The 22,294-nt window shown below is 39.2% G+C and overlaps 2 protein-coding genes across 3 annotated transcripts in view; both read right to left on the bottom strand.

Annotated features, from left to right (window-relative positions):
- PSMD6 (proteasome 26S subunit, non-ATPase 6) overlaps positions 1 to 22,294 on the bottom strand; it is a 1,096,682-nt gene that overhangs the window by 613,822 nt on the left and 460,566 nt on the right. The gene's annotated exons all lie outside the window — the stretch shown is intronic.
- The window catches only part of ADAMTS9 (ADAM metallopeptidase with thrombospondin type 1 motif 9), a 174,319-nt gene that overhangs the window by 113,362 nt on the left and 38,663 nt on the right, over positions 1 to 22,294 (bottom strand). For both annotated transcript variants that reach the window (XM_050781196.1, XM_050781195.1), the window contains 7 exons: positions 22,049 to 22,190; positions 20,337 to 20,441; positions 14,315 to 14,460; positions 6,414 to 6,595; positions 6,188 to 6,324; positions 4,226 to 4,343; positions 3,874 to 3,969 (listed from right to left, as the gene is read on the bottom strand). In XM_050781196.1, the coding sequence (XP_050637153.1) occupies positions 3,874 to 3,969; positions 4,226 to 4,343; positions 6,188 to 6,324; positions 6,414 to 6,595; positions 14,315 to 14,460; positions 20,337 to 20,441; positions 22,049 to 22,190 (926 nt within the window). The remainder of the gene's footprint in view (positions 1 to 3,873; positions 3,970 to 4,225; positions 4,344 to 6,187; positions 6,325 to 6,413; positions 6,596 to 14,314; positions 14,461 to 20,336; positions 20,442 to 22,048; positions 22,191 to 22,294) is intronic.

The following is a 22,294-nucleotide window of genomic DNA, read 5'->3' on the forward strand; positions in this document are numbered from 1 at the left end:
ATGACCTTTGACAGGGAGGCTTTCTGCTTTGGTACTTTGTGAAACAAATAGTTTCCTGAAAACAAGAGCCTAATGCCCAACCTCCCACTAATGCGATTAAGGGAGCTAATTTCCTGGGTTGGTTTCCCTCCCATTGCACCCATCAGAGCTGGGTTGCTACAAAAGGCCCTCTCTCCTGGAAATCTCTCCCTCCCAGAATACACAGAAAAGTATGGCTTGGCTCACATGAAAAAAACACACACACACACACACAAGGAATAAGGATGAAGATTGCTTTGCTTAGCAATGGAACATCTGTGACTGGACTCAATGCGAGACCCAGTGTGGGTTGTAAAACCTTCTCAGTGCATTTGCTGCATCTTCCCTCAAGCCAAGAGTAAATATTTACACACGCCAGATTTGATGACAACATCAAATTCCTCCTAACTTGTTGAGTAACCACTGTGAGGTTCAAAGGCTCTGAGGTCTCGACTTTCACACTCAGTGGACTGTGACTTGCAATGTAGGCTTGCACACTTTTCATTTGCTTCTAGAGAGACTTCCTTATGCCAACAGGTGACTTTCCCATTCTATTCCATTAAAGAGCCATAACTGGTTCAGACTGCCTGTCCCAGATGACAAATCTTTAATTTTGTTTTCATTCTTTACAAGGAGATTAAGAAACCTCCAGTGAATAATAAAAGGTTATCAGGAGGCCCTCCTGAATTCAGGTGCTTGATGTGCACTCATTAAGTTGAACTGAATTGAGGCCACCACTTGGAGGGAGATTATTTTTCCAAGAAAGAGAAGAATAGCAGAGAATCCTTCTCTCTTTTGAAGAGAAGAAAGGAGCAACTCAACATGGCCTTCAGTTCTCAGGAAATTAATTTATAAAGCAGGCTGTATGCAATGCTGTTTGATTTAATTAGGAAGTAGTAAGGACACAGCAATCACATGCTTAAATTTATAACCAAGTGTACAAAGAAAGATACTTGCCCCATTCTGCAGCTGTTCAAGGAGAAATGAAGGATTCCCCCCGCAAAATAATTTGAAAACAGTTCCCCGAGAACTTTGTTAATTGTCTTATAAAGTTGCCATTCATTTGGATATTTGGGGTAGTGAAAAGCTGATGTCGTCATAGAGTAATTAATTCCAAGCAAGGCTTTACGGCCCTTGAAAGAAGAGGTCAATGTACATTTCCAAGGTAACCTCATTCTCCATTAAGCGCACAGTAGGTATTCATTAAAGACAGCATGGACAATGGCTGTTCAACAATTCAGCAATCATTTGCTTCGTACCTATCATATGTAGGCTTCATATCAGTAGCTGAAGACATAAAGACCCTGCCCGAACTTTAAAACACTAGTGGTAGTATAATAAATATGTAACTAGTCGTCTTGTCATCTCAGTTGATGACAACTCCATCCTTCCCATTGCTCAGGTTTTGACCTTGGAGTTTTGAGATTCCTTTGTACCTTTAACTCCTTTATTTCTCTCACACACTATGTTCAATCCATCAGCAAATCATATTGGTTCCAACTTCAAAAGATATCCAGAATCTAACCACATACTGCTCCCATTGGGGCCAAGCCACCAGCATCTCTCTCCTGAATTACTGCAATGATTTCCTAATCAATGTCACTGCTTCTGTCCTGTACACTTCCTCCACCATGTCTTCTCAATGTGCCAGCCAGAGTGCTCCTTTAAAAACATAAATGCAGTAAGATCTCATTCCTCAGCTCAAAACCTCCAGTGGCTCCTGATGTCTCTGAGTCCAAGCCAAAGTTCTTATAATGGTTATATGGTTGTCTATGACCTGGTCCTGTTTAACCTTATCTAGGAGTGTCCTCTGTGTTCACTCAGCAACAGCCACACTGCCTCCCTCTGTTCTTCCCTATTTCAAGGACTTTGCAATGGCTATTCCCTCTACCTGGAATGCTCTTCCTCTAAATAGCTTGCTATCTTGCTCTGTGATTCAAACATTTCAACTCTACTGTCCACATCTCACACTTGGTATCCCAATTTCCCTTAGCCTGCTCTGATTTCTAGCAGCACTTATCACCTGTAACAGTATGGAGTTTTCTTATCTGTCAGGTTACTGTTTATTGCCTATTGTTTATTGTCCCACTAAAAAGTAATGTCCAAGAAGACACAAATTTTTTTATCTGTTTTGTTCATTGTGCCTAGAACAGTGTGTGCCTGGCACATATTAAATAAGTGAGTGAGTGAATGAATGGTGATAGCAAATGCCATAATGGAGTCATGTATAAATATCATACTTGATTAGCATGCTTAGCTAAAGGCTCACTGTCTATCTATGCAGCTTTGTGTAGACATTCCAAAATAGAGATATAGGCTTTAATTCAATTCAACAAATACTCACTTTCTGGCTCAATATGTCTAAATGCTTATATTAAGGGCCTCTATACTGGTTGAATTCAGATGAATAAATAGAGTTCCTGCCTGGATATTATAAGAAAGAAAGTACATTCATTTCTTTTAAAGATTGACTGCCCAGCAAGACTGCTCTAATTTATTCTAGATCTGAGTGTAAGCCATGCTGCTCTTCATGGCTGGGAAGAGTTTTGTGTAAGGTGACCAGTTAAATCACTTTCGGTCATGACTCTACTCTCCATGTCCTCTTTCTTTCAAATGGCAGTTAGGCAAATTTCACAATCACTTACAGAAATTTACATAAAAATAAATTAAAGTGAGACTGGGCTAGGCATGGTGGCTCATGCCTGTAATCTCAGCACTTTGGGAGGCCAAGGCAGGAAGATTGCTTGAGGCCAGGAGTTCAAGCACAGCCTCGGCAACATAGTGAGACATCATCTCTATAAATAAGAAATAAAAATAAATAAAAAACTACTAGCTGTGCATAGTGGTGAGTGCCTATAGTCCCAGCTACTTAGGCTGAGGTGGGAGGATCACTTGAGCCTGGGAGGTTGAAGCTGCAGTGAGCTGTGATCACACCACTGCACTCCAGCCTGGGTGACAGAGTGAGATCCTATCTCAAAAATACAGGGAAGGGAATAACACACATAGGGGCTTGCAGGATGCAGGATGTGTGGGCAAGGGAGAGCATCAGGAAATATAGCTAATGCATGATGGGCTTAATACCTAGATGATGGGTTGACAGGTACAGCAAATCACCATGGCACATGTTTACTTATGTAACAAACCTACAGTCTTGCACATGTACCCCAGAACTTTAAATTAAGAAATAAATAAATAAATAATAAAATAAGATGGGACTGGGCTGAGCAAACTGTTGAAAATCAACACAGTGTCATTTTGGTATGCGTGGTTTAAATATAAGGAATAGATATTAATTAATCATGCACCTAGGTTCAGTGAGAAAAGGATAAAAAATCTGTATAGTACTGTTATTCTAGTAATGACTTAAGAAAAATACATGTCACCATAGAACCTTTTGCAATGAACAGGCATAATGAAATACTGAATAAGTCTACCAGTGGTCTGCTACTGGTTAGAGCTGATAATATAAAAATTAAGTCAAGTAATGCTTCTAATAAAACATTTGCAAGTCAGTTCCCCACAGGACAGCTTTTTGAAAAGACCCAATGAGAGCAAGGATTTTATGCTAAAATTAGAAGATAAGTACTTTCAAAATTTGACTTGGGGCCTTTGTATTTTTTAAGATCCAGAGTAAATCCCTTGATATCAAATAATGCAGCTACATAACTTTTCAATCAATACTCTGAGGGTGTACGTATGAGGGAGAAACAATGATGAATTTTGAGATGCACTTATTTTATGCAAATCCATGACATCTGAAAGCTCTCCCTCTGCATGCCAGAGCAGGAAGGAAGTAGTATCTGGCCACTGCTCCATAGAACCAGAACTCACAAGTGGCAGGGCATCCCATCTCACCTAAGTAGTTGTCGTCGTCTGTTTCCCCTGAGAAACTGTGCTGCCGCACATCAATATTGGTAGCACCTGCTGGAATTCGGACCACAGTGTTGTAACCTGAAAAGAATTTAGCAGAAATTCAGTACTCCACAAAATGGTTCACTTTCTCTAAGTATGGAATAAAAAGTGCACAACAAAAGAATAGAATGTATTCTCATATAATTCTATTAGGTGCCTTCTAGTCGATGGATAATCCACCATAACAAGACTGATTTTTATGCTCAACATTAATACTTTTCAGTATTACATGTGGTTAACAATTTTCAAACTTTGACCATATTCCTTCTCACGGTTCTTAGGAGCAGATTCTTACCATAATGTACTGTATTAAATGTTCCTGCCACTGTTTTGCATGAAGAATTATCGCCACCACAAACCCCACATTTATCTCTCCGGGCTTTTGAGTTTAAAACATGATCGCATCCAGCTTGCTTTTAAAAAGAAAAGATTTGAAATAAATGTAAGTATTATAGAGATTATAAAATGTCAAATAATGTGTTTCTTTTTTGTGCACTCAAAATGACAAGAAAGTCAAGTCCCTTTAAACTTGCAAAGGTTGAAAACTGAAATTATATACTGCCTTGCTATTTAAAATGTGGTCCTTGGACCAGCAGCCATGGGCACCTTTGATGTGGTCAGGAATGCAGAATTTCAGGACCCACCCAGATCTATTGGATCAGAGTTGGCATTTTAATAGGATTCCTCAGGTGCTTCACCTACAGATAAAAGTTTGAAAAGCACTAGTCTGTAAGTAAGCACAGTAATTTTTTAAAAAATTGCTTAGGAATGAAAAAAAAAGGGCATAGGTGAGGACTGTATCTAATTAAAGAGCTCATGCCCCATCATAAGGGAGTTGCCGCTGTCCACTCCAGACTATTGCTGCCATGAGGTATGGGAGCCCTGTGTTGACATTTTTTCCCAATTTTCCAAAGAAGCTGGAAAAATTGATTTTATGTAAAATCCCATACGTTTAAATATTGGCTATGAATGCCAGCCAAAGTATGACCATGGGCCGCCAGTTTCAAGCCTGAGGCTCCATCGAGTGGCCTCCTGAATTTCTCCCCATATTAACACAATGCAGCCACGTACACTGAACTCTGAAACATACACTGACAATGACCAGAAGACCAGGAGAACACAGTCCACATTCTTGTCCATTTTGTTCATTTGTGTGAACTAATCTTTGAGGAAAAACTCAATGTGTTGCTGTGAAATGGATAGATAAGGAAATCTGCAGTATAAGCTATTAGTCAGTGGGTGATACCCTTAGGGGTTCTTTCAATCAAATCCTTCCAACCAGGAACTCCAATGTGCTTTTGGACCACAGGCAAAACAAAAACAAAAACAAACAAAAAAACCCAGAGGCATCATCTCAGAGCCCAACCAGATCAGAAATAATTTTTGACTAACGAGAACAGTGAAATGATATCTAGCCCCTGAGAAATCACTACTCTGATGCTTTGCTGTTTCCCAGAAGTTTCCCAATTTCCCTTTCAAGAATAATTAATTAACAGGCATGTCTCAGGTAGAAATGATCATGGTTAAAAATGCAAAGAGAAACTAGAGTGAGGCCAGCTATTCTTCCTGACATATTTCTCGACCTCAGCTATTCAATCTAAAAAATTTGCTGTCAGGAAGCATTTGCTTAAGCATTGAGGTTATAGCAAAGGAGTGTGTGTGTAAATTGTTATAATAAATTTTTAAGGAGAGGTTTTGTGCAAGACCCTCACAGAGACTGAAAATGTCAAGAAAAATCAAGGGCAATGGTTTCCAAACTTTGGCACAACGTGCATTAGAAAAAATGTACTAGGCCGGGCGCGGTGGCTTACGCCTGTAATCCCATCACTTTGGGAGGCCGAGGCGGGCAGATCACAAGGTCAGGAGATTGAGACCATGGTGAAACCCCGTCTCCACTAAAAATACAAAAAATTAGCCGGGCGCGGTGGCAGGCGCCTGTAGTCCCAGCTACTCGGGAGGCTGAGGCAGGAGAATGGCGTGAACCCGGGAGGCGGAGCTTGCAGCGAGCCAAGATCGCGCCACTGCACTCCAGCCTGGGCGACAGAGCGAGACTCCGTCTCAAAAAAAAAAAAAAAAAAAAAAAAAAAAAAAAAAAAAAGTGTTACTGATGATGTTGCTGATCCTGGGGCCACACTTTGAGAACCACTGCCCTGGCAATAGTGCACAGATATTAGCAGTTGCTATTCTATCTAGGAAGCCACAAACCACAGCTTGGCAGCGGGAAAACACAGTGAAGAAAACACTATCTGGGACTTACCCGGCAAAGACCCTGGACACAGATATCGTTTGTGTCCTGGCCACAAGGAGTTCCGTCTATCACTCTGTCTCGAAGCTGATAGTAGGCCGTGTTCCCTGCCACTCTGCAGAACAACTTGCACCGGTCCTTCATCAGAACTGGAGAGGAGAAAGGATACAACTTGACTTTCATGCTTGGCCTCGGTGCCGGCCGGCCAATGGTGGATACATACACCAGACACACTTACTTCCACTATACTTAGGGACCCAGCGCACATTGGGAAGCAGACCGTTGATGTTAAAATGCTTCCCGTCAAAGTGAGCACACTGTTCATCTCGGAAGTCTCGCTTCTGCTTGAGACATGGCTCCGTGTTGCAGGACTTAAATTTCATTCTACGTCCTACACAGTATTTTCCACCATTTTTTGGCCTGGAAAAAAAAAAGTGAAGAGCACACACACTGTATTATCATGTATTCCTCTGAACATCATTCCCTCATTCGTGACTTCTTGTCTTCTAGAGAAGTAAATCTAGGGTGGCAAATGACAGAGGAATGGGCAAGAACTCTGAATCCTGGTTTTGCATTCCTGCTGTCAATACCATGATGCGTACAACCTTGGGTAAGTCACTTGACCTCCGCAAGCCTCCCTTATATTTGCAAAATTGAATGTAGCTACCTTGTAGGCAGTTGTGAGGATAAATGTTAGAATGTATAGCTTAAAGTATGAGATACAAAGCTTGAATCTGAATCTATTAGGCCACTTTTTGTTCCTTTTCTTCCCGACATTCACGGTGCTTCAATGTTAAAACTGTAGAAGGTGAAAGGTACCCAAGAGTGGTTTGGAATGCTCCCTATCTTCCTTTTGTACCTCGACATATTCACAGGAGACCATCGAAAACTTGTTCCCTCACACCTCCATTCATTCTGTCCCTCTACACCCTCTCTCCAGACAACCATTGTTTTTGTTTGTTTTGTTTCACAAATAAAATGGAATAATGGGAATGTGTTCACATTTTGACTAACTTAAGAGGAGAAGCAGGAAAGAGCAGACTGGTTTCATTAGTTTTTGTGTGACGAGTGTATGGCGTACGCCTTGCAAAGCATCACAGTGCAAATTTAATCTCGGCATGCAACCCTGTGCATGTATATTCCAGATGTGATCCAGAGAGTAAATTATACAACACATCTACCGGCAGTCACCAGCATGCCAAATTCATCATGGAAATGGGAAGATCACAGAATCATAGGAAGCTGGGGCTCACCCACCCAGGGCTCAAACAGCTCGGGTTTCACAACTGCCCTAGAACACCCTGAAACTGAAAGGACATTTTTCACCTTTTTTCCTTTAGAATGAATCTTTCAGAGTAATCGGACTATAAAAAATGGGGTTTTGGCTGGTTTGTTTCAAACAGGAGTTTTGGGGAATGAGAAATATATCCCTGCTCACGAAATATAGAATGAGAGGTAGAAGGAGCTCTGGAGTTGGATCTCGGTTCCAATCTGGCCCTATCCTCTATCTCTATCCTATCCGGATCTCGGTTCCAATCTGGCCCTCTCTGTGTGGCCCTAGACAAAGTTCTCAGTCTTCCTGAGCTTCAATTTTCCCCTTCTCTAAAATGAGTGTACATAGTAGATGCCAGAAAATGTTAGCTACTATGATAGTACATGTCAGCACTGCCCAATCTAATCTGATCTGATTCTGCAGTTGGCTTCAGCACCCACTCTGAGCACTGAGGCAGGACTCAGTGCTCCTGCAGCGTGCCCAGGTCCCAAAAAGGCCCTCCTAGGGAAGCTTGTCCTAATATTGTTATAAATGTACTCATTCGATCAAAGATTTGCAACACAAAGTAAGAGCACCGGCTTTGCGGTTACAAGTTGGTGGGATGACTTTGTATAAGCTGTCTCACCTCCCTGGGCTCTATCTTCACATGTAAAACAGAGATGATGCTGTGTACCTAAAAGGCTTGTTGTGACTCTGAAAAACTTAGCAAGAAGTCTGATCAATATTCACCATTATTTATCATACGGAAGACTGCATCTAGGGATGCAAAATGGCACATAAGACAGTCGTGTCTATGTCTGTCTGTTTCTGCATTAAGCACAATTAAGCTCATATACTGTATATCTGCACTATTCATTCAACCTGGAAAAGCTCCTTCATATCTTGTCCAAGACTAGGGAAGATGAGGTGCTTTCATACCAAGTAACAGGATGTTTAGAGAAGTACTTTGCCCAAAGGTCACACAGCTAACAAATGAGGAGAGTCAGGACTGGAATCCAAGTCTCCCAGAATCTTCTCTGTGCACGTCTGCTACATTATCTGTGTGCTGTGGTTCAGAGTCTTTTTTTTGTTTGTTTTCTTTTTCGGTGCCATTTAGAGATGCAGAATGGGTTTCCTAGATCCAAGCCCGTTTCTCAGTAACAAGGCACCCCAGTCTCATGCATAAAATATCACAGATTATCCATGAATAATAGAGCAGGACTGTATACCTGCTCAGGTGAAACTTGTTTTAAATGTACTACAAGGAAGACCCCCTTCAATTTTTCCTCCAGTTGAAATTATCATTATGGAATCTTTTTAGATGTCCCAGCTGACTATGGTGGATCAATCATTTATTTATTGCCTGAAAGTAACTCATATTTCTTTCACTTTGAACATAAAGTTTTTAAAATTGATTTTTTTGTTCTCTTATATAACAAGTCTTAGCTGATTCTTGAACTTTATCAAATGCAGTAGTTCTTCGGACTGCAAATAGTTATGACTTACAGGTGGCTTCCCTTCAGATGGTAACAGTTTCCACCTTTGCTTGCTTTGACCACTATAACATGGCAAGTAGTATTTTGGGATTTATTTTTATAAAAAACATTTTTTATAAACACACAAAAAATACTATATGTGAGAGGCAATACTCCTGATGGTTAGAAACATGGACTCTGGAAACAAAGGGTTTGAATCCCAGCCATGCCTCTTAATAATGATGCAATCTTAGATGAGTTGCTTAATTTCGCCAAGCCTCTGTTTGCTTGTCTGTAAAAGGGAGATGGTACTAATATCTACTTCATAAAGCTGTGGTGAGGGGTAACTAGATTAATACATTCAAAGCACTTGAACAAAGTGTGGCTTACAGTAAGTGATTAATAAAAGTTTAGCTATTACAAGATTTGGCAAACTACCATCCTGTGGGCCAAATCCAGCCCGCCACTTATTTTTGCATGGCTTGTTAGCTAAGAATAAGTTTTACATTTTAAAGTAATTGAAAAAAAAATCTTAAAAGTAGAAGATTTTGGGACACATGTGAACTATGGGAAATTCAAATTTCAGTGTCCATAAATAAAGTTTTATTGGAACATAGCCACACCCACATTGTCTATGTTTGTTTCTCCGTGTATCAGTAAGGTTGGGTAATTGTGATGGAGACCACATAAAGTGCAAAGCCTAAAATATTTACTATTTGGCCCTGATGGAAAAGGTTTCCTGATCCCTGGACTATTCTTGTGTCACTGCGCTACGTTCCAAATTCTGTCACTGACTGTACTGAGAGGGGAGCCCAATCCAACTCTCCCTGACCAGAAGCTCAAGACCTGGCCTCTCTTTCAGGCTGTCTCCCTTGAGACAGGCCTCTTTCCATATCAAAACTTGGTCTGCAAGTTGATTTGCTTTTATGTAAAGGCAGGTTACAATTTTTTCCTTAATTATGGACATGACTTTAACAAATATAAATTGGCCTTCTAAACTATATATGTTTCCTCTCTCCTAGGCAATGTGACTGTTGCCTGATTTACATGGACTATATAATAGAGAAAACTTTAGCCAACCAAACTCATCTTTCAGCAAGGAAAAAAAAAATCATTTTATAATTTAATTATTTAGCGGAATAGGAGTATTTTTCTAGGTAGGCAAATATTGAAAATAATAGGAAATATAGCTTTAAAAAATAGTAACCACATTTCCCAACTATTAAGATCCTTTTAAAATATTGAATGTCAAATAGGGATGGGAAGGGTTTAAGGAAATTGCTAGAGTAATTCCTATTATGCACAGCCAAATTGGATCTTTCTTTCAAGCACATATTACACAGCCATGCCTGTTGATACATAGAAAGGAAATTCAAGATGATGCATGACCAAAACTATAACGAAATTTTTGCAGAGGTCATCACAGATACAGTCTATTCTCAAGGAAAGCTAAACTTTGGTCTGCAAAAGGGTTTGAACAGAAATCTCAACTTCTACATTTATGTACAATGAATTAGGGTAGGCAGATTTAGGGTTGGCACAAGACATTTCTAAAGATATAACAGGCAGCCCCAGAAGGTAGTGTGATTCCTGTGCTTGGAGGTTTTTAAGAAGGGGCCTGATGGCCAATTATGGAGAATGCTGAAAGGCTATTCAAAATTAGATGGGATGGGGCGGGAGCTATACCAGCCCATCTTTAATGATCTTTCCAAATGGGGCAGTCTATGAAACTGGATTCTTTTATGTGTTCATTAGTTAATCGCTCTTCCACAGTAACCAATTCTCAACATTTCGAAACAAGTTCATCCAAACCGAGTGCCTCAAAAAAAAGCCTTGCTGTAATTCCTTACAGCCAAATGAGAAATTCATTTTCTGGATGAAATAGACATATGTCTTGAATATGTTTTTAAAGTAAGATTTCATAAGCAGTTGCTATGGAGAGAGCCTAAGGGGGAAATATCTAGTTCATAATCTTTTTTTTCTCAAATTTTTGAGTTTATTATTTTCAAATTTTAACCTATCTCCTAATTTAAAAGCAAAATAGAAGCATTGGAAAAACAAAATGCTGTGCCTTTCCTGAGGAACTGGTATGATTTTTGTTTTTGATAGACTGTAACAATTCTACGGACCATTTTGTTTCAGCCACAAGGAAGCTCTGAGCCAAATTGTGAGCACAAAACAAGTATAGGGCCCAAAAGCCTGAAAATACATCTTCTAGTTCCAAAGCTCAGTCTGGTTTTGGTACTGTAAGTTATATTTTGGTGGTTCTGATTTTAAATTTTACTCTATTATACACTTCTTATAGGCCAGGAGACCATATAATTAATTGCCCAATCAAGAACGTTCTGAGAGTGAAAATGGGAGCTATTAATAACTCCTCCAGGGCAACAGATAGAACGAGGGACTGTTGTTGCAAACCAGAACTATGATCATCTTATCCGTAGGGCATGGATCAAAACTGAGATTAAAAAAATAAAGCACCTAAAGACAAAATATAAGGGCCCCACCTGTAGCACCATATATACCACTTGAGACCAAAATATCTTGTGACCAAAATTAGAAAGCATATGGTCTCTACAGCTTGCTCGTGGAGTAGAGCATAATCTCATCTTTTTTGGCTTTTATGCTTTCGGGGGGGAAAAAACTCCTAAGAATATACTATAAAGTCTCTGGATGCTAAATAAATACACTCTTGAATCAGATAAATACTGTGAAAAAAGACAAAACAATCCAGTGTCCTTAATAGAGACATACCTTGTACCTTGGGTTCTAAAAACAGAGTACTCCATTATATTGTAAGGGCTCGTCAAACTGACAAAAGGCATATTCCCGGTGAGGGGGGCAGCTGTTCCCCTCAAACTCCCTGAGAAGCGTGACAGCAACCACTTCTACGTTCTACATAATGAACCATCTGCTCTGTGAATTTCTCTGAACAAGCTTTTAAACTGAGATTTGGATCTGATTTTCCCTTTTCTGTGTTCCTTTCTCTTTTCAGATTGACTCCCCCAGAGCCATTGTAACCTCTGTATTCAGAGGCAGTCTCCTTCCTCAATTAACAGGGACATCCTAAAGTGCAAATAACTTGGAGGAGTTTTAATGAAATGATGTCAGTGCTGACACTCAACTAGGTGTTTTTTTTTTTTTTTTTTTTTTTTTTTAAAAAAACTCCCATAGCAAACAGCAGGGACAAGGACCTCTAATTGAGGTCTTTAATGATTGGTTCTTAACTTCTGAATGTGAGGATCTTTGTTGCACTTTGAAGCTCAAGATCCTTTTCTGCTGAGATCTTTACACTGGGTGATTTTCTTTGTCTAGCCCATTCCAATTATGGAGTGATTTATCTCTCTCCACTTTTCACATTACTTCTAGAATTGCTCAAGACTTAAAAAAGTAGTATTTAAAAAAAGGCCAAATACTTATTTTGCATGGAATATTCTTGAGTCAAAAATGTTTTAAGTGCTTATAAAGTGGTCACTGTTTGCAAGTTCATACCCTCATGATAGCATTTACTATAAACTAATAACTTTGCTCAACGTAGCCAACAAATAGTTTTTTAATATGTAAAAATTCATCATATTAGTTGTTACAAGATTTTCTTTTAAAGCTTCAACAACACCAGCAACAAGGATGTATAGCTGAGTTTAAAAAGCAGTATGAAGCTTCTTTTATATTATATATACTTATTTTATATTATATGGTACTTATTTCATATAATACATATTTACATCCACAATCTTTTCTAAAAGTCTGAAATGACACACACCCAATTTTTTTTAGTGATTATTTCTCATGGGGAATAAGCAGGAAGTAGGAATAGTGTGACAACTTCTAAAATATTCTATATGTTTGTGTCTGAATCTTTTTAAGCATGATCTATATTTATACTAATATTTTAAAAACTAATTCAAAATATAGGCTATATCGAAAATCTAAGGCTTATTCATTTTTATTCATAGCTACAGTATTAGTTTTATGGAACAGAGTCTATATCTCATAGCCCTTTAGTTATCTTCCTTGTTGACCACTACATGGACATGAAATAAGGTTGGGTTACGAACAAAAATGAGTTAAAGTAAATTAATCATCATCTGAGATTTGTAGTACAGAGTATTTAGACCAGGGCTTGCAAACCAGTTGCCTACAGCTATGTTCTTTTTGATTCACACAATTCAGATTTTTCATAGAAAAGATTTGGAAGCTGTGCCAATATTAGACTCTTTTCTTACCTCTGAACAATCAGCCAGACCTGAGTAGTGCCCTGCATTTGATCTCTACAATACAACTATTGTATTACCCTAGCCTGCTTAGTTCCTTTACTTCACCTATTTGCTTCTCAGTACAATAGAGTTTGCTATCCATGATCTAAGCTATTAAAAATAAATGAGACTGCTAGAGGAAATCATTTTACAAAATCCCAAAGCAGCTAGGGTCTTCAAAGTGGTTGTGGGTTTTTACATTGAAAAACTATCCCTATAGATTTCTTGGTTCCCCAGCCTAAATAGGTTCCATGGCAAGTCTGAGAAAGTGCCATACAAACTATTACTTACTTTTACTTACCTATTATTTTCTATTCCTTTTCAACTATATATGTCTTAGATCTATGTAAAATTGGATGCCATTTTTCAAAATGAAGATAGCAATTTATTATGCATAAACAGGCTTCCCCAACCCTCCAACCCACCCCACCCTACCCATGTCTGCTATGACAAATGCTGGGGGAAAAAGTCCATGGACTTTATTTAAACATGTCAGTCCTGACAAGGTTAGGCTGGTAGAAGTTGCCATAGTCACACAATGAGAATTATTCTGAAAGGCAAGAGACTCTCAATCTGTAAAATGTCAGGTTGTAGGATGGGGACTTCAGCTGTCTCACCTGTAATACAACTAGATTGATTAAAAAAGTAATTTCTTATCACAGAACACATTATTGGTGGAAAAAAAAAAGAAAAAAATAAAATAAAAAGTAATTCTTGATTTGGGGTCCCAGGTCCCTTGAGGTCTAACTAGAGGGAGTATATTAGTCTACAAACTGGATGAAAATGCCCAATGTTTTTGTTTCCATGTGAAAATCTATCTAGTCACTCCATTAGTGTGCTATCTTAAGCTCTGAGTATAGCGGGGAGAGTGAGACCTGCCTGATTGTCAACACTGGGAAACAGACCAACCCCAAAACCATCATCTGTTTGGTAGATAAAACTGTGAATAACAAAGGATCTTGAGAGAAAAACAATAATACAGGGAGAAGTGCCTGGGAATAGACTTTGGGTACCGTGGGTCTAAGCAGCCCTTGAAGTTTATGTTCTTTCTAGCTCTCTAATTTGGAACGTGCTCTTCATCCACCAAAATTATTCCCTTTAGGAATCTCTTGTTCCTAACATACCAATAATAACAGTTATACATTCTAGGACTTACTCTGGTCTGTTGCACTCTCGAATGGCTGTTTTGATGCCCCCTCCACATGTTCTGGAGCAGGTTCCAAAGGGACTCCAACTTCCCCAGGATCCATCTGTCACAGGGACATCCATTTCTTTGGGAACACAAAATCCATACTTGCAGTGCTGTATTTAATAAGGGGAATAGTGAGGGAGACTTGGCGCTATGAGTTGTTACAGGACTGGCTGTCCTTTTAAACACACCATACTTTAATTATTTTCCTTGTGTGGGTTTGAAATGCTGCAGATTCATCATCTATATGAATACTAGAAACTATAGGGATTTTAATCTCACACTTAGTGATTTTAGGCTGGGTCTTCCTTTATAGCTTGCTTGAATAAAACTGGCCAGTGACTGGCTCCAGGCTGACATGGTAACTCCAATGGCAAGCTTCAAACGGCTCAATTAGTTTACTTGGAAAAACCAGGAGTGGAAATGGGAAGGGTGCTTATAGACAGGGCCAAAATGAGTTCTAAGATTTGCATAGTGAATTTCCATCAATAAGGCCTAGAGAAGTTACAAGTCTGGTAAACTATAATGCTTTATTGCTCCCAATTTTAATTATATTGGAGAGGGGAAAAAAAAAGCGAGTTACATGATTCCTATAAACACACTCCAGGAAACCTGTCAGGATGAGACGAAAGCAAAATGGACACACTACAGAGAGCCCTAAACTTTATTACTTGTTTGTTACTAATGGTTTCAGATTCTCCAGCCTGGAGCAGGAAGAAGGCCATGATGTTTAAAAAATAATAATAAAACAAAATAAAACTCCTCAGCAGGACAAGGGAGGAGAGAAGCCATTCCAACCCTCTGCCATTGTTGGGGTGTGAAGCCCTGACACAAAGCCGAGGTCACTGAGCAATGGACAAAGGAACAGTGGCGGCAGTGGCCACAGGAGGGTGACGCCCCGCGGCTCGCTCAGATCTCTGAAGCAGAGCTGGTGGCGGCTGTCATGATTTATCCCCAGGGAGGACACAGCCGCCAAGAGGGGAGAGGCAGAGAAGTTTGAAGACCAGGGGGTGGGGCAGTATGCAGGGAAAGTGGAAAAATAAGAGGTAGGTGAAGGTCTCAGTGGGAATAGCAGGCCCCATCCCCACACAATACTTGGTAAACAATTATTTAAACAGTGCAATTAAGCTTTCTCCAGTCTGCCTGGCCTCCTCCCTTGTAATTATCCTCTTACAGTATCTGAGGACACGTCCCTTTCCCTGGGCTGTTTGGCTGAGGCTTAAGACGTTCTGCATCTGAACCCCGGGTGACTCAGGACACATGAAATGTGCACCAAGGCAGTGGGGACTACGTCACTCTCTGGAAATCACTTCATATTTGTCTTTACAGTGGCTGTGAACATTTCTTAGAAAATATACATATAAAAATAAATGAACAGACGGACAGCTTTGTCTAGAGTACCTCTGTCCCGTAGACACAGAACATGAACCACATATATAATTTAAGAATTTCTAAAGTCACATAAAAAACTTAATTTATTTTATTTAGCCCAATCTATTTAAAACATTATTTCTACATGTAATCTATATAACATTACTCAAGATATTTTTTATTTTATTTATTTATTTATTTTTTTGAGACAGGGTCTTCCTCTGTCACCCAGGCTGGAGTGCAGTAGTGCAATCATGGCTCACTGCAGCCTCAACCTCCCAGGCTCAAGTGATCCTCCCACCTCAGCCTCCCGAGTAGCTGGGACCACAGGCGTATACCACCATGCTCAGCTAAATTTTCTTATTTTTTATAGAGACAGTTGGGGGTGGGGGATCTTAGCATGTTGCCCAGGCTAATCTCAAACTCCTAGGCTCAAGAAATCTGCCCTCCTTGGCTTCTCAAAGTGCTGCGATTACAGGACTGAGCCACCACACCTGGCCTACTAATGAGTTTTTTAATGCTCTTTTTTTTCATACTAAGTCTTCAAATCCTGGGGTGTATTTTATACCTAAGCACATCTCAGTTCATGTTGACATTTTAACATAGCCACACGTGGCTAGTGGCCACCATACTGGACACAGCGGCTCTAGACAGACAAAACTTAACAGAATATAACAGGTCTCACTAGGACTGGTAACTCTTTTACAAAATAATTCTGTGGCCTTGGGTGAGTCCTTAAAGTCTGTTTCCACAACCAAAAAATCGGGACCTACTGGCCAAAATTATTTGGAGTTTAACATGGGACAAAGTATGTAACATACTTAGTATATAACTTAGCACATACGGGACCCCACTTAAATAACAGTGGCAATGATAATGGTAAATGTGTACACTGCACTTAATATTTGTCAGGCACTGTTCTAAGCATTATATATACAAACTTAGTCCTCACAACACATTGCAAAGTAGGTACTATTATAACTTCCATTTTTACAGGAAAGAAAATGAAGGGACAGAGGGGTTGATGTCAAACATAAGTAAGAGGCAGGAATGGTACTGAAACATAGACAAGACTTAACAGTGCATACTCTTAACTGGGACACATACTGCCTCTTAACTGTGAGCAAAGGGGACAATTTCTGACATCTAAATAAAGGACTGAAGTTTTCACCAAAAGTAAGATTAATGAGATGCCTAGGTGAGGCTGAGTGTCCAGATTATTCACTCAATATCCATCCTCCCCTTTATCTTGGCAATAGAACCTATATTTTCCAAAGTTTCCCTATGGATAGCGGTGGTCAAAGGGAAGTTAGCAGAATTCACTGGGTAGGATTACTCAAGAGGCCCTCTGAACTCTTTGGCTTCATTCCGCGGGGAAGTCAGACTCCTTGGCTGGAGCTAACACAGCCATTTTGTACCTTGAGGACAAAATTAAGGAGTTTTCTGGAAATATATTTTTTCCCTCTTAGCACTTCAGACTTCAGTTTCTGGATCTCTTTATTCTACAGATTTTATTTCCACAAGAGAGCAACTTCCAAATGACCATTCTTCTCATTAAGCATTACTATAAACCTCAAAACAAAACAAGGAGGTAGGTTTATCAGAGCGCTACCATTTAGCACTGCACTCAAATGTCCTCACAGTTGCTTTTTAAAAGAAAACTTCTAATTCAAAACTGATATGGAAATTAAATATTTCTTAGTGATATGACCATTGACAGGTGTCCAAAAGAGAGGAGGAACTTCAGAGGAATATGAAAAGTGTCTGACGTGACAGATGCTGGGAATGGGGGCTGTTTGGGAAACATGCGCCAAGATAATCTATTTTACCTGGCAAATTCTACAAATAATAATCACAGAGCAAAATTACTATTACATCATAGCAAAGCATTAAGTGGCTGGTGAAATAAGAGCTGAAATAGAGTCAGCCTTTATTTAAAATGTCCAAAACCATTTAAATAGTATTTTATACAAATGTATCTTTTTAAGAGGTTGAAATGGGGACTTAGAGGTTGATTTTGTCCAAAGGAAACTTGAAACAAAGGGGTTTCAAACCTCACACTCACAAATAAGGTTAAAATGAAAATGCTAACGGACTTAAGAGAGTGGAGAAAATAAAGAGACATTAGTGAGTCATTCATCAAAATAACATTGTGTCAGCAGCCCAAGACAGATTACTGCTGCAGGAGCAGAACAGAAAGAAGGGAAAGAAAGAAAAAACATTAACCCAGCGGCCAAGGGAGGCAGAATGTGCTAGCATATAGAGAAAACACACATACTGGCAATTCTATGAAAAAGAAACAAAGCAAAAAACTCAAAGAATTTCTATGCCAACATATTCACCTTCTTTGGCATTTCTAGAATGTGTAAATACTCTTCAGGGTATTTATATATATCCACATCTTTAATAAAAGCTGCTAGACATGGCCACTTTTCTAAAACAACTAAAACTGGACCTATCATTTTCTCTGCACAGTTCTTCTCCAAAAGCATCCTGAGCCTACCTTGGGAATGCCTTGAAGGCTCCTGCTCTTGCTACAAGCACACCCACTTGCTTGTGTTTAGCAGGAGCAGGGTCTGCTGAAAGCTCTCCCAAAGCTCCCCATCCCTCAGAAGATAGAAGATTACCCTACTATCCCTCCTCTTCTGCAAAAACAGAAGATTGGGAAAAGACACAACTGACATCCTCCAAGTTATTCTGCATTCTAGAACTGGTTGGATAACCATACTGCTATATGGAGCTTGATAGCACGTTCATGACAATTTTACTAAATACAAGTCATTTCATCACGTAATTGAAAATTTTTCTTTGTTGTGTTTCTTTTTCAGTAATAACATGTGTCAGAAATAGACACAGTGGGTGGGTCTATCAGGTTAAGAACCACAACTAAATACCAGTGATTTTGCTGAGATCAAACAGATTCAATTTAAGTAATATAACGGGCTGGTTCTAACTCAAGCCAACTAACCAAGTTGTCAAATAGGTGTTAAGTTTATTGTTATCTCCTACCAACTGGTAGCAGTTGTTTGGATCTTTGTGTTTAGAAGGACTCTGAGGCTACATCTTGATTTTGTAAGAATGAGTGCCATATTCAATTTTTAATGGCTGCCATGGACTCTCAGACAAAACTATGATTTTGTAGCCTCCAATCCACTAAGTTTTACGTCTTGCAAAGATTCACTCTTTGGTCAAAGAGATATATTTCCCTTTACACCAATGAAAGCTCTAGAAGCTATTACACGCTTGTATCCGTATACACTTTTTGTTAGGCTGTCATTGAGGAAAGCTATATTCTCAATTGATGAGGTCCCAGCCACAGAGAAATTAGCACATGAGCTGACTCTGTTTCCAATTTAAGTCAAAGACAAAAGCATCTTCATTATAATTTTTTATTTTTGCATTGGCCTTTATATTTTTAAACTTTCATATCCTCAGGATCATTTAACACTGAAAAATCCACTAGTCTTCCTCTTTGACCATCACATACTGGAGGAGCTCAGTGAGCCTGAGTTAGGGCCACTCCAGTAGGACCTGCTGCCCCTTCAGAGGAGGGGCTGTGCCAAATGATCTGAGTGACCTTGGACAAATCACTCATTGTGAGACAAGAAACTGAGAAGTTTCTTCTCTGTAAGATCAGGGAACAGGTAATGAAGTTCCATCATCTCTTAGGACCTCTTCCACAGAAACATTCTGGGTGCTACTGATTCTATAAGGTAAAGCAGACGAAAGCGAAATGAGATGAGAATTATTAAAAGTAAGTAAAGTGGACAATGCAAAGAGGAGAGAAAAAAGGGAAAAACATATAGAAGGATAGCAAACCACTCAGAAATATCATTCAGGAATTGTATCCTTGGTAAGTTACAGATAGAATGCCATTTTCCATGTGTATTTCTTTTTAAATTGAGATTTATATCTAAAACTTTTTGTAACCAAATTTTTGGGCTGATGGTAGTATCACTGACATGCCACCATTTTTTTTAAATGCACACTAGGTACAGAAGGTTAAGTTAATCATACTCCTAGGTGCATGAGACACTGTTACCACTGGGCCACAAAAGTAGCAGATTCTGTTTAGCTATTAACAAATCAGTAGAAACAATTATAACCAGCGCATGAGAACCTGGATTTGGATATATCCTAGATGACATTATAGCTCCTTAAAGGGAATAATGCCGGTTGGCAAAAGCCTGGTATCATAGTAGTACCTGCAATAGATGTACTATATTTCTATATTTCCTTGATTCTAAACTGTTCCATCAACTTACCAATAGCTTTCCAGTGTCACCCCAAAAGAGAAGAAAAAGAAATACAATCTCACATTAAATGTTCCCATAGGCACACTGGAATTTTAGACATGTTTAAATGAGAGAAAGTCTTAAGTTGAGAGAATATCTTAATATTGAAGCAATAATGATAGGTATATTCTCTGGTATCAGCATTACACAATCTAAGTTTCACAATTTTTAATAGTAAGCTAAACATCTGTCCTCTAAAAAATATTACGCATGCTAAAACAGACTGCATTGTTTTATATTCTAAACATTGGTGTCTGATTATACAGCCAAAATTGTGCACATTTCTGCCCTAAGACAGAAGGACAGAACAGGGCATTACTTGCCTTTCCAGGCTCGCACTCCGTCCCATCGGCCCAGGGTGTGTGCTGAGTCCGGCAGCCTTTGTGTACTCCATTGACATTATTGCACCAGAGCCGTCTACATTGCATCTGCTCAATTCAATGAAATGGCAATTGAGAGACAAATGATTTATTTGACAGTATCAAACAAGGCAAAGCTTGCTTTCAACTAATGTTTCGCTAATGATATAGGGTAAGTTGGAAAGGAAATTCTTTTCTTGGCATGATAAATGCTAAAATATTAAAAGAGATATAGACAGCAGCCCATAAAACACATTTCTATGCCTGGTAATGGATACCCATGTACCCACCACCAAGCTAGAGGAAAGAAAACTTCACAGGCACAGCTGAAGGCCCTATGTACTCATCCTAGGTCCCTTTCCCTTCCCTTTCTTACCAGAAGTGACCACAGTCCTGAGTAGTGTTCATCACTTCATCATTCCCAACATTTTTACTACAAATGTTAATAAATCTCCAGTAATAGACAGCATGTAAGCTTTACAACTGCACCATACTGACATATCCTACAACTTGCTTTCTTCCTCCTCTAAATGCTCTGTTTTTTAGATTTATTCCATTTGCTATATTTAACTCTATTTCAGGGCACACTTTTAAAAGATTTTTAAATTTTTCCTAATTATTAAAATAAACCACACTTACAGTAGAAAAGTTGCACAAGTATTAAAAGTTTATTTTTTTAAATAGAAAAGGTTTCAAACTACTCCATCTTTTCTGTAGCTTTTTCTCCCCTTTTAGGGTTGAGATCATACTTTATAAAATTGTTTATCTTGTTATCTTAACTTAAAATTATATCAGGAGCATGTTCCCAGATGCAGATCGTTTTCAGTTGCTACAAAAGGGAGACACTATAATTTGCTTAACTTTTCTTTTGCTTGGCAGTTCAATGACTCCTAATTTTTCCTATCATAAATAACACAAAAACAAATATTGCCATGAATCAAGTTTACTCAAAATTTTGTTATTATTTCCATGGAATACTACTGTACTTCTCAATTCACCAGGCAATCTCTGAAGACACTCCCAGCAAAAGAAACACACACATGCCGCCCCAAAGAGACAGAATGGGTCACCCCATAGAAGCAAGGTTCTACTCATCTGCAACCTGATAACTGCTAGATGATGTCACTGGCCCAAACCTCCACAACACATGCATCAGGCTATATCACACAGCCATCCCAGCTGAGGCCCCAGCAGAAATGATTTCAAGCCCCAGTTGGTCACAGGATGTTACCTTCACAAGCTAAAACACAGAGACACGTTTGTCTCATGAGTTACCTCTTCTGAATCTTGAAGAGTCCCTATAATTTAGGTCACCTGGACAAGTCGAAGGGCATTAAAGGCGACAAGGAGAGAAAAAAGCTGAGCTCTGTAATTCCCAACTCTGTAACCTTGCTGCCTCTGAGCCTCACTTTCACTTATAAAATGAAAGTGATGATGGCATTTCCCTTTTGGGCTGCCATGAGGATGACATGAGAAAGTGCAGGTAAAGCATTATTTAACACTGAGCAATAGTACTGTTGTGTCATCTTCATAATTATTATGATCACTAATATACAATTTTACTCTCAGCTTTTCCTTGGGTAGTTTATATTCGAGTTAGAATCCAATGGAAAACTATGAATAAAAAGAAGAGCAGAATCAGTAGATGAGGGCAGAAGTGGCCCTCCTACACTTACCATATATGGGCACACCTGAGAACCTGGTCCAAAAATCAATTCACATTGTTTATTCACGTTGTAAAGGATGCCTGGCAGTTGGACAGGCAAAGGGTAGGGTCTGGATTCAGGTTCATTAAGCAAACACTCGCCATAACCAGTGCTATGGAAATACACAGAAACACACAGATGGTGAGAACGGTGGCTGTCAAGAGCTCCAGATAATGGTAAAGGCCACCCCACCATTGTAATGGTAGAGAGGACAGT

This window comes from Macaca thibetana, chromosome 2 (genome assembly GCF_024542745.1).
Source record: "Macaca thibetana thibetana isolate TM-01 chromosome 2, ASM2454274v1, whole genome shotgun sequence".
NCBI classification, from domain to species: domain Eukaryota; kingdom Metazoa; phylum Chordata; class Mammalia; order Primates; family Cercopithecidae; genus Macaca; species Macaca thibetana.